The 14,707-nt window shown below is 41.6% G+C and overlaps 1 protein-coding gene across 1 annotated transcript in view; it reads left to right on the top strand.

The window, feature by feature from the left end:
* The window catches only part of LOC105018073 (synaptotagmin-7-like), a gene marked incomplete at its 3' end in the record, with an annotated part of 141,713 nt that overhangs the window by 81,920 nt on the left and 45,086 nt on the right, over positions 1-14,707 (top strand). Inside the window, exon 2 of the mRNA XM_020056750.2 lies at positions 12,285-12,391. Within this exon, the coding sequence (XP_019912309.2) occupies positions 12,285-12,391 (107 nt within the window). The remainder of the gene's footprint in view (positions 1-12,284; positions 12,392-14,707) is intronic.

Genomic DNA, 14,707 nt, shown 5'->3' with positions numbered 1-14,707 from the left:
CGTGGCCAAAATAATTCACGATATTATCGCGCTATCTACAGAAAATGCTATTTTTTTTGCAAATGAATTACAATATGAGTGTAAGGGGGTGGAGAGAGTCTGTAACCATAACTGTACTAATAAAAACTTTTAATTGTACAAAAAGAACAATTACACTTAATGGATAGTGAAAAGGCAACCAGATGAACTGATTAACAAATGCACCCAGAGGAGTTTTTGGAAAAATACCAAAAACAATTGCCTAGTAGCAAGCAATGGAGGAATTGGCATTTTGTTGTAATCTCTAGCCGCCATTGTAGCTTTTGTCTGAAAGATGTTTTCCTGGCTCCTTATCACGAAAACATCTTTCAGACAAAAGCTACAATGGCGGCTGGAGATTACAACAAAATGCCAATTCCTCCATTGCCTGCTACTCCTCCATTGCCTGCAACAGCATACAGATTGAAAACTGCGAAGCGAAGAAAGATTTCGGAGAGTATCGCTCTTCATAATAAAAGAGCTGGATACAGCAAGGGCGAAAACAAGAATAAACACTGGTTCAACAGCATTTCCAAGGTGGAAAGACCTAATGGCATTGAAAAGAATGGAGTTCGACTCTGATTTAGCGCTTTTTCTTCCAGACAGGTAAATTGATTAATACACATAATACGAATAGTTTTCTTCTTATTTGAATAGCTAACTATAAATGTATCCCACGTAATGCCATTAAGCTAACGCTAGCTACCCAATGAAAAATGCTTAATTTGGACACAGATAGACTTGCTTGCTTTCTTGCTGGACAGGCAAAAATATTTAGTGACTTATTATAAGGATTGTTTAGCTTTGTATTTGATTAGCTAAATGTAAGTAGCTCCCAGAACCACTATGCTAACGTTGGCTAGGCTACATTCAGTTGTGTAACTGGTTAATCTAACCTAAGAAAAAAATCAAAAAAATATACATATTTTTGAAAGAAACAATACATTTAAATAGCTAATGTTTCTTGCATGTGTGGTGATTGCATTTTACGGGATCTATGTTGATTCAATTACAGTTCGCTGTGTGTAAAAATTGCATCAGATCGGCTGTGCATAGATGGGAGTGTATATTTCCTTTTTCGTGCATGCGCGTTCATGTGATTAGGACAGAGAAACCCAGCTGTCAATAAAACCAGTGCTGGGGCAAAAGATGGAAGAATTGAGGGTGCAATTTCTCTCACATTTCAACTTATTTCACAAAAAGATCTACCCTAGCTTTAAACAGAGCCTTGTGGAACACCAAAGCATACCTTTAATTTGCAACAGACACACAATCCAAACATGCAAAATAGACTTGGAAAGTGAGGTTCTGGAAGTGAGAAACACATTGTTTTGAGCCATAGAGATATTAAATATTGAGGATTGCTATACTACTGTGCAACGTAGACTACTGTTGCAACCATTCGTATGTCCATGTAGTGGCAATCAGTTGGAAGTGTTTCAGCCTCTGTGTAAAAATGTTTGTGTTTTACCATCAGTTCTGTTTTTCTAAGTTACCAGTGCTTAATTTATAAATCGTGAGGTCCCAGAATACAATGGGGCGCTTGAGAGACATGGATCCGGTTGGCAAATTTATGCGAATGAAGCACATCCGTAGCGCAAATAGCGGACAACCAAAAACTACAACTTTCACCATCTTGTCAGGCAGTGCTAAGGCTACAGGAGGCTGCAGGAATAGGCAACTTGATGAACTCTGATTTTTTCTAGTAGAATGTTTACAGCACAAAGCGAACACCGGATCTGTGAAAAGTAGATGCCGGAACAAACTGAGGAAAATCTGAGAGGTGCTGGATCCTTTTCCATCAGGATCCAGCTCACATTAACCAGTGCTAGTTACTGAACAAAGTTATGCTAGCTCGAAGCTTTGCGACACCAGTATTTGGACACCAGATCTACAGCTCCGGAAACAAGAAAAGGAACCAGGCAAGCCTAGTTCATCTGGCCCGCAATTAAAATGAATATATATATATGCTTACCCACTCGCTAGACACCATTAAGCATTGTGTTAAACTGACTAGCGTTTCTTACTAATTTTACCTCCACCACAAGCGTCTATGAACTATGGTGTTTGCCACTGGCCGTTTTAACAGCGTATTAGCCAGTAATAGGCTTTACCAGTATCTACTAACGTACTCAGTCATAAAAATTAAGCAAGTCCTAGCGAGACTGAACTTTAAACTGCCAAAGCTATTTCATTTCATGGCATAACAACGTACTTTATTCTTTCATTCGTGAATTCCCGCGAAAACCTTCAACCTGAAGACCACATACTGCCAGTCAGTGTAGCATGCTCACAATGATAACTGAGGCCGTTGGGGGATGACATGATGGGCTGGTATTTACAGTAAAGCATTCAGTAGGACAACCAGCTCTGCTGCACTCCATCAATCAGACGTTTATGGTAGAGTAGCTGGATGGAAGACAGTCTGGAGTAAAAAGCACATGAAATGCCGCCGGAAGTGTTCTGAGAGCAGTAGGACAAAGGTTCTCTGGTCTGATGACACAAAAATCTAGAAACTAGGCCTTTAATGCCAAGGGCTTTTTATTGAGAAGACTGCTCATCGCCTGGCTAATACCGTTCCTGTGGTGAAGAACGCTGGTGGGAGCATCATGCTATGGGGATGCATCTCAGCGTCAGGGATTGGGAGACTGGTCAGGATTGAGGGAAGTATGAATGGAGAAAAGTACACTGGTGCTTAAAGAAAGCCTGATCTAGAGCACACAGGACCTGAGACTGGGGCAAAGATTCATCTTTCAGCATTACAACAACCTGCAGTGTACAGCTGGAGACACTGGAGGGACAAGCCTATGAATTTCCATGAGTGGCCCAGCCAAAGCCCAGTCAAAGGCCCAGTCACACTATGGCCCAATCACACTACACTCCAATCACACTACAGCCCAATCACACTACACCCCAATCACACTACAGCCCAATCACACTACACCCCAATCACACTACACCCCAATCACACTACAGCCCAATCACACTACACCCCAATCACACTACACCCCAATCACACTACACCCCAATCACACTACAGCCCAATCACACTACACCCCAATCACACTACAGCCCAATCAAACTATGGCCCAGTAACACTACACCCCAATCACACTACAGCCCAATCACACTACAGCCCAATCAAACTATGGCCCAGTAACACTACAGCCCAATCAAACTACGGCCCAGTAACACTACAGCCCAGTCACACTATAACCCAGTCACATTATGATCCAATCACATTACGGCCCAGTCACACTACAACCCAATCACATTATGGTCCAATCACACTACGGCCCAGTTACACTACGGTCCAGTCACACTACGGTCCAGTCACACTACGGCCCAGTCACACTACGGTCCTGTCACACTACGGCCCAGTCACACTACGCTCCAGTAACACTATGGCCCAGTAACACTACGGCCCAGTCACACTACGGTCCAGTCAAACTACGGCCCAATCACACTACAGCCCGCTCACACTACAGCCCAGTCACAGCTCTTTGATTAGGGCCATGTGTTCTGTCTGGCCTGTCACGTCCTCATTACTCCCCATCACCCTGCCATGGTCCACTTTGGTCAGGAACCGTACTCTTTGGCCTGTCATGGCCGTGTGTGCTGTGATGTCCATCAATCCTTTAGTTAACCTTGAATACTGGATAGAACATCAGGGAATTGACCTGGGCTGCCTGAAGTGGACCTGGGCTCATGACCTCACTGATGTGGTGTCTCTCATTTATCCTGCACCTCTGGAAGACCTGATTCTTAGCTGTCTGTCAGATCTCCCTGTCTGCCTGTCTGTCTGTCATTTGCCTGTTTGTCTGCCTGCCTGTCTGGATGTGGAATCTGATTTTCTTCAAAAGACTAATCAGTGGAAAAAAATATCTGATTCGGGTTGTCTGTGTAAACAGTTTTGTAGGTCTGTAAACCTCAACACAGAGGATCAGTAAAGGCCTTGAGCAGAGCAAATGCTACAGCTTTTACATAGTGATGATCTTTAGTTCACTAACTTGTCTTTTGAGCCACAAGATTTATTTACGTTAATGTTATTAAGAGTCAGTCTGATTGTACTGATTACCAATTAGTAAGAAACCCAAATCTGATTTCATCTGTGTGTCTAAACGTAGCCATGTTTTAAGCCTTGTGTCATTGTCCCTGAGCCCCGTATTTACAATGCAACTTCTCAACCCTGAACAATGTCCCAAGTTGCCTCATATCACCCTGACCAAAATTGACCAGAATTTCTTATTGTTCACAAACAAGTTTTCTATGGTTGAATTTGTTGGTCTGTTGCCGTTCAGTCTGTGTATAAATGATACCTGTAATTCTGTAAGACATTTTTTATTTTATTTTCATCCCTCAAGCATTTGCACAGTCACATTATGATATCCAAGTCCTAGAACATTCACTTGTAGATCTTCGGTTGGCACTAAATGCACATAAAACACAATATACACTATTCACAAAATCTAGTTTGGATGATCACCAAGTACTCCCCTGAACGATTCAGTTATAGAACATTTCCCTTTGACAAATACTTTGGAATCTGGTTAGATGAAAAGCTGTCATTTAAAAAACCTTTTTCAGAACTGGTTAAGAAGTTAAAGTTCAGAGATGTTTTATTTTATATGAAACAAATCATGCCTGTCATCTCAGCAGAGAATTGAGGTTGTGCATGCCACCTTTGTGTCAGTGTTAGATAATGGTGATGTGATTGGCAAGCTTCCATGTTAGTATTTTAACCTCTGGATTCAGTCTATCATGTAGCTCTATGCTTTATTAATGGTGCAGACTTTCATCGTCTTTTATGCACTTCAGTCGGCTGGGACTCCCTGACTCCTAAAAGGGCCAGACAATGGCTGATGTTTGCAAATAAGGGCACCCAAACAATCTCAATACAAAAATGTTCTACAGCAGTTACCAGATGAACTCACAAAACTTGCTGGGAATGTCAACCTCTTAAAGGGAGAATTGAGGATGCCACTCTCTTAATGGGAGGTTTGGGGTAGCTACCCAGACAGACAGACATAAAGAAAGATGGAAAGACAGACAGACAGACAGCGGATGAACATAGAGATGGATAGATAGAATGATAGATAGACAGACAGACAGCTAGCGGATGACCACAGAGATGGATAGATAGACAGACAGCTAGCGGATGACCATAGAGATGGATAGATAGAATGATAGACAGACAGACATACAGCTAGCGGATGACCATAGAGATGGATAGATAGAATGACAGACAGACTGATAGATAGAGACCATGTTATGTTATAATTTTCCATATGGAACAACTCCTCCCCCGATGACATCATGGTGCTTGGCAGGCAGGCGGAGGAGGAGGAGGAGGAGGAGGAGGAGGAGAAGGAGAGGATGATGGGGGATTCAGATAAAAGGGAAGTAATGACAGAGGAAAGCAGAAAGAAACAACCACCGGGTGATTGGAAAGAAGTGGGTGTTTGTCAGATGCTTAGACAGAGTCCCAAATGGAGCCCTGTTCCATATAGAGTACCATTACCTCTGGTTGAGGGTAGGGCCACTAACTAGGAGGTGGGTATTTAGGACACATCAAGCATGCTGCTGGTTTTATTATGACGTTTTATCACTGTCTATTTAAGGAGACGTGTGAATATATTTGACTGATTCTTTATTTAGATGTCTTGTTGACTGGTTTCATATGACTGCTGAAAGAGAACAAGAGAAAAAGAGTGAACAAGAGAGAATGAAAGACTGAAAGAGAGAATGGCACAAAGAGGACAGAGGAAGAATGAGAGAAAGAGAGGGGGAGAGCACAAGAAAAAGAGAGGACAAGAGAGAGACCAGAAAAGTATTTCCCAGGGTGCCCGGGGTGGAATTTGCCATTGAGAGAAGACTATGTTTCATACAGTGAGCTGATAGGCACCACATCTAACTATACACACACATCTACCTAAACACACACCACATCTAACTATAAACACACATCTACCTAAACACACACCACATCTAACTATACACGCACATCTACCTAAACACACATCACATCTAACTATACACACACATCTACCTAAACACACACCACATCTAACTATAAACACACATCTACCTAAACACACACCACATCTAACTATAAACACACATCTACCTAAACACACACCACATCTAACTATACACACACATCTACCTAAACACACACCACATCTAACTATAAACACACATCTACCTAAACACACACCACATCTAACTATAAACACACATCTACCTAAACACACACCACATCTAACTATACACACACCTCATCTAACTATACACACACATCTACCTATACACACAACTCATCTAACTATACACACACATCTACCTATACACACACCTCATCTAACTATACACACACATCTACCTAAACACACATCACATCTAACTATACACGCACATCTACCTAAACACACACCACATCTAACTATACACACACATCTACCTAAACACACATCACATCTAACTATACACACAAATCTACTTAAACACACACCACATCTAACTATACACACACATCTACCTAAACACACACCACATCTAACTATACACACACATCTACCTAAACACACACCACATCTAACTATACACACACCTCATCTAACTATACACACACATCTAACTATACACACAACTCATCTAACTATACACACACATCTACCTATACACACACCTCATCTAACTATACACACACATCTACCTATAAACACACCTCATCTAACTATACACACAAATCTACCTATAAACACACCTCATCTAACTATACACACAAATCTACCTATACACACCTCATTAATTATACACACACACCACATCTAACTATACACACACACCACATCTAACTTTACACACACATCTAACTATACACACACACCAAATCTAACTATACACACATACCTATCTATAAACACACCACATCTAACTATACACACACCTACTTAAACACACACTACATGATAATATATTCACACACCTCTACCTGTGCACACACCAAATCTAAGTATACACACACACCACATCTAACTACACACACACCACATTGAAATAAACACACACACATCTACCTATACACACACACACATCTAACTATACACACACAACTAACTATACACACACCACATCTAATTATCCACAATACACATCGAACTACACACACACACACGTCTAACTATACACACACAACATCTACACACACACACACACATACACACACGACACACATCGAACTACACACTCACACACAACTAACTATACACACATACAAACACACACATACAGAGACACAAACACACACATCCAACTATACACACACATCTACCTAAACACACACCACATCTAACTATACACACACATCTACCAATACACACCACATATAACTATACACACATATCAACCTAAATACACACCATGTCTAACTATACACACACCTACTTAAACACAGACTAGATTAAAATATATTCACACACATCTACCTGTACACAAACCAAATCTAACTATACACACACCACATCTAACTACACACACACTACATTGAACAAAACAAACACATCTACCTATAACTATACGCACACCATATCTAACTATCCACACACATCTACCTATACACACACCTAATCTAACTATACACACACATCTACCTATAAACACACCTCATCTAACTATACACACAAATCTACCTATAAACACACCTCATCTAACTACACACACACTACATTGAACAAAACAAACACATCTACCTATAACTATACGCACAACTCATCTAACTATACACACACATCTACCTATACACACACCTCATCTAACTATACACACACATCTACCTATAAACACACCTCATCTAACTATACACACAAATCTACCTATAAACACACCTCATCTAACTATACACACAAATCTACCTATACACACCTCATTAATTATACACACACACCACATTTAATTATACACACACACCACATCTAACTATACACACACACCACATCTAACTTTACACACACATCTAACTATACACACACACCAAATCTAACTATACACACATACCTATCTATAAACACACCACATCTAACTATACACACACCTACTTAAACACACACTACATGATAATATATTCACACACCTCTACCTGTGCACACACCAAATCTAAGTATACACACACCACATCTAACTACACACACACCACATTGAAATAAACACACACACATCTACCTATACACACACACACATCTAACTATACACACACAACTAACTATACAAACACCACATCTAATTATCCACAATACACATCGAACTACACACACACACACGTCTAACTATACACACACAACATCTACACACACACACACACATACACACACGACACACATCGAACTACACACTCACACACAACTAACTATACACACATACAAACACACACATACAGAGACACAAACACACACATCCAACTATACACACACATCTACCTAAACACACACCACATCTAACTATACACACACATCTACCAATACACACCACATATAACTATACACACATATCAACCTAAATACACACCATGTCTAACTATACACACACCTACTTAAACACAGACTAGATTAAAATATATTCACACACATCTACCTGTACACAAACCAAATCTAACTATACACACACCACATCTAACTACACACACACTACATTGAACAAAACAAACACATCTACCTATAACTATACGCACACCATATCTAACTATCCACAATACACATCGAACTACACACACAAACACACACATACACACACACACACATCTAACAGTACACACACAACATCTAACTACACCCTCACAAACACACACATGACTTATTACACACCCACACAACTAACTATACACACATACAAATACACACCCACAGAGACACAAACACACACATACCTAACTATACACACACATCTACCTAGACACACACCACATCTAACCATACATGCACACATCTAACTATACACACACATCTACCTATACATGCACACATCTAACTATACACACACATCACATCTAACTACACACATCTACCTATACATGCACGTATCTAACTATACACACACATCTACCTATACATGCACACATCTAACTATACACACACATCTACCTATACATGCACACATCTAACTATACACACAAATCTACTTAAACACACACCACATCTAACTATACACACACATCTACCTATACATGCACACATCTAACTATACACACACATCTACCTATACATGCACACATCTAACTATACACACACATCACATCTAACTACACACATCTACCTATACATGCACATATCTAACTATACACACCCATCTACCTATACATGCACACATCTAACTATACACACACATCTACCTATACATGCACACATCTAACTATACACACACATCTACCTATACATGCACACATCTAACTATACACACACATCTACCTATACATGCACACATCTAACTATACACACACATCTACCTATACATGCACACATCTAACTATACACACACATCTACCTATACATGCACACATCTAACTATCCACAATGCACATCGAACCACACACACACACACACATACATCTAACTTTACACACACAAAATCTAACTACACACACACACACATACACACATAACTTATTACACACACACAACTAACTATACATACAAACACACACCCACAGACACACAACATATACACACAACTATACAACTATACACACACACATCTTACTATACAAACACATACACTTAATCTAATTACATCCTGTACCACTCCCTCTCTCATCCTCTCCTTCACATCTCTTCTCATCCCTCTCTCATCCTCTCCTTCACATCTCTTCTCATCCCTCTCTCATCCTCTCCTTCACATCTCTTCTCATCCCTCTCTCCTCTCCCTCTCTCATCCTCTCCTTCACATCTCTTCTCATCCCTCTCTCCTCTCCCTCTCTCCTCTCCCTCTCTCCTCCTCTCCTTCACATCTTCTCATCCCTCTCTCCTCCTCTCCTTCACATCTTCTCATCCCTCTCTCCTCCTCTCCTTCACATCTCTTCTCATCCCTCTCTCCTCCTCTCCTTCACATCTCTTCTCATCCCTCTCTCCTCCTCTCCTTCCCATCTCTTCTCATCCCTCTCTCCTCCTCTCCTTCACATCTCTTCTCATCCCTCTCTCCTCCTCTCCCTTTCTGCTATCCTTCCTTCACCTCTCTTCTTCTCCCTCACTTGTCCTCTGTTCCTCTCTCTTTTCCATCTGTCCTCCCTTCTCCTCTCTCTCCCCCTACTCCTTCTCTCTCCCTCCCCCTACCCCCTTTCCTTCCTCCCTCCTCTTCCTCTCTCCCCCCTCCTACCTCCTTCATTTCCTGCCTCCTCCTCCTCCTCTCTCCCTCCCCCTACCTCCTTCCCTCCTCCACATCCTTCTTGTCACTAAATAAGCAGTAACACATTGACAATGATGTCTAACATCTGCATGTGTGTGTGTTTGTATGGGTGTGTCACTGTGTGTGTGTTTGAATGGGTGTGTCAGTGTGTGTGTTTGTATGAGTGTGTCTGTTTGAATGGGTGTGTCACTGTGTGTGTGTGTCCGTTTGGGTGCGTCAGTGTGTGTGTGTTTGAATGGGTGTGTCAGTGTGTCTGTTTGGGTGTGTCAGTGTGTGTGTGTTTGTATGGTTGTGTCACTGTGTGTGTGTTTGTATGGTTGTGTCACTGTGTGTGTGTTTGTATGGGTGTTTCAGTGTGTGTCTGTTTGAATGGGTGTGTCAGTGTGTGTGTGTCTGTTTGGGTGTGTCAGTGTGTGTGTGTTTGTATGGTTGTGTCACTGTGTGTGTGTTTGAATGGGTGTGTCACTGTGTGTGTGTCCGTTTGGGTGTGTCAGTGTGTGTGTGTTTGTATGAGTGTGTCTGTTTGAATGGTTGTGTCAGTGTGTGTGTGTTTGTCTTTGTGTGTCAGTCTGTAGTGACTGAATTTTGCTATGCATCCATTATTAGAAGTGTAGTGAGGTACATGGAAATTAAGTTATTTCTCAGTTGTTTACACACATTTTCTGAAAGCAGGGCTCATTTTCTCATAACTCTGAACATCATTCAAAAACTCCACAAATCTCTTGAAAACTGAAACACTGCTTTCAAAACAATGTTATGTCTTCAAATAAAATGTTGTCTTCAAATGACACACACACCCACACCATGAAATGAATAGACATTTACACTCACCTAAAGAATTATTAGGAACACCATACTAATACTGTGTTTGACCCCCTTTCGTTTTCAGAACTGCCTTAATTCTACGTGGCATTGATTCAACAAGGTGCTGAAAGCATTCCTTAGAAATGTTGGCCCATACTGATAGGATAGCATCTTGCAGTTGACATGTACAGACTTTCTACAGAGTTATATATACAGACTTACTATGGAGTTATATGTATAGACTAACTACAGAGTAATATATATATATATATATATATTTATATATATATATATATATATACATACACTCACCTAAAGGATTATTAGGAACACCTGTTCAATTTCTTATTAATGCATTTATCTAATCAACCAATCACATGGCAGTTGCTTCAATGCATTTAGGGGTGTGGTCCTGGTCAAGACAATCTCCTGAACTCCAAACTGAATGTCAGAATGGGAAAGAAAGGTGATTTAAGCAATTTTGAGCGTGGCATGTTTGTTGGTGCCAGACGGGCCGGTCTGAGTATTTCATAATCTGCTCAGTTACTGGGATTTTCACGCACAACCATTTCTAGGGTTTACAAAGAATGGTGTGAAAAGGGAAAAACATCCAGTATGCGGCAGTCCTGTGGGCGAAAATGCCTTGTTGATGCAAGAGGTCAGAGGAGAATGGGCCGACTGATTCAAGCTGATAGAAGAGCAAGATTTTCTACAGTTCTTGTCTCAAGATCAAGAACTGTAGAAAAAAGAAATTAATTGTGACACATGGAACGGAATTGTGGTCTAATTGAAATATATTAAAGATCATAGAAATGAATGGAAGGACATAGAAATGATTTGAAGCACCTGGTAGAGAATTGAGGTCTGGTTTTCACATGGGACTGAATGTTTTCAACCCCTCAGCAGTCAACTACGTGCCCATTTGTCATGTGTTATTAAGTAGTTTCCTGTGCGTTTTACACCACCAACATTCACAGTAAAGCCTCTGTCCATGTTACACTGTAGATGTTTGAATACCTGTACAGGCTGATGTGACTCAACTCTCCTCTTCTTGTTCTTGGTGGTTCCAGCAGGATCGGTGTCCCTCAGTGTCTTCCTGGTGTCTGTAGCCGTCACTGTCTGTGCTGTCTGGCTGGTGGCTCTGTGTGGCGTCTGTGGCTGGTGTCAACGCAAGCTGGTGAGTTACACACCACGCACACAACACACCACACCATACACACACACAAGACACACACGACACACAACACACACACCATACACACACACAAGACACACATACACGACACACAACACACCACACACCACACACGACACACAAAACACACACCATACACACACACAACACACACACACACACGACACACAACACACCACACACCACACACACGACACACAACACACACACCATACACCCTCAAGACACACAACACACCACACACAGAACACACACACACACCACACACAGAACACACCACACACAGAACACACCACACACACAACACACCACACACACACACACCACACACAGAACACAAACCACACACACAACACACACAACACACACACAACACAGACACCACACACACACCACACACAAAACACACCACACACCACACAAACCACACACACAACACACACACCACACATACACCACACCACACACACAACACACACACACCACACACACACATACCACACTCACAACACACACACCCTGGCGTACATACACCACACACACCACACACACACACACACACCACACACAGAACACAAACCACACACACAACACACACAACACACACACAACACAGACACCACACACACACCACACACAAAACACACACAACACATACACCACACACACAACACATACACCATACACACACAACACATACACCACACACACACACACAACACACACACACACACACACACACCACACACACACAACACACACACCCTGGCGTACATACACCACACACAAACCACACACACAACACACACACCACACATACACCACACCACACACACAACACACACACCACACACACACATACCACACTCACAACACATACACCCTGGTGTACATACACCACACACACAACACATACACCACACACACCACACACAGAACACAAACCACACACACAACACACACAACACACACACAACACATACACCACCACACACAACACACACACCACACACACACATACCACACTCACAACACACACACCCTGGCGTACATACACCACACACACACACACACAACAAGCAGACATGTACTGCTGTGCGTGTTGCTGTGAAAGATGACTACCATGACACACACTAAGAAGAGCAGCTATTAGTGGACGTGTTTCTGTGGATAATGACAGGTTATATAACTGGAGTGAAAGGGTTTTCATTTTCAACATCAAAGCTTTTCTGAAAACATCAAGAGATGAAAAAGATGACTCTATCACAGTCTATTAGCCAGATCGAGTTGTTGTTATTATCCCGATAGCCTATCACACACACACACACACACACACACATTAGAGTGGCCCTTCAGAGGGCATCATGTCCATGTTGATTACAACTATGACATGTGATTGATTAAGGGGAAGCAACCAGTCATTACACTGACAGACTTGTGCTCTGTGTGTCTGTTTGTGTGTGTGTGTGCGGAAGGTGGGGGGTTGTGATTGTGTGTGTGTGTGTCTGCAGGTTTTGCTATACTTGTATAGCGGCAAAAATGTACATGACATCACAATCCCTGTTTTTTGGTTCAAAAGAAGAACAAGTGAGCCCTGAAACGACTGCGTTTTATTGGTTACTTGATTCGGCATGTCCACGTTATGGCAACTACCGCACAATCTACCATTACACACAATTTCCAAATGTTGCATTCAAACTCATCAATGAGAATGGGGTTCTGTGGTAGAGACTGTCCGAAGGCAAAACAGTTCTTGTCTTTAAGAAATCGGCTAGAATTTCCATTGGAAGTACCTGATGAGCCAAAAAACATCTCTGTGTAGCAGGGGTATTCAAATCCCCTCCCGAGCCTGCTGGTTTTCTGTTCTACCTCATCATTAATGTCACCCACCTGCTGTCCCTGGTCTAAATCAGTCCCTGATTAGGGGGTAGCATTGAAAATCTGGAGTGGAACTCACTTGGAGGGCCAGATTTGAACACCACTGCTCTATAGGAATTGTATTTGCAGCAAACCTTATGGGTCTTGTTATTAGGGGATTGTGTTTCAACATCATCCGTTTGACTCAGTGATAATAGAGAAGCCTGCCCTCCTCTTCCTCATCGGTAGAGTAAGAAAAGTACTGTACATAATAATACTGGGAAGAAAGATCCTTTTCCTCCTGAAGTTTTCACAGCTATGGAGCCAGAAGCACCTGTGAGAAAGGAACACTAATGAAAAAGTTACGGGATTAGAAACCTAATAAAGATGGTGAATGTACAACTAATACTGTGTCACTGTTCACAGTAACAGTATGCAGTA

Source organism: Esox lucius, chromosome 19 (assembly GCF_011004845.1).
Source record: "Esox lucius isolate fEsoLuc1 chromosome 19, fEsoLuc1.pri, whole genome shotgun sequence".
Lineage (NCBI taxonomy): Eukaryota > Metazoa > Chordata > Actinopteri > Esociformes > Esocidae > Esox > Esox lucius.
The sequence above is the reverse complement of the archived record's forward strand: the minus strand, read 5'-3'. Positions and strand labels throughout refer to the sequence as shown.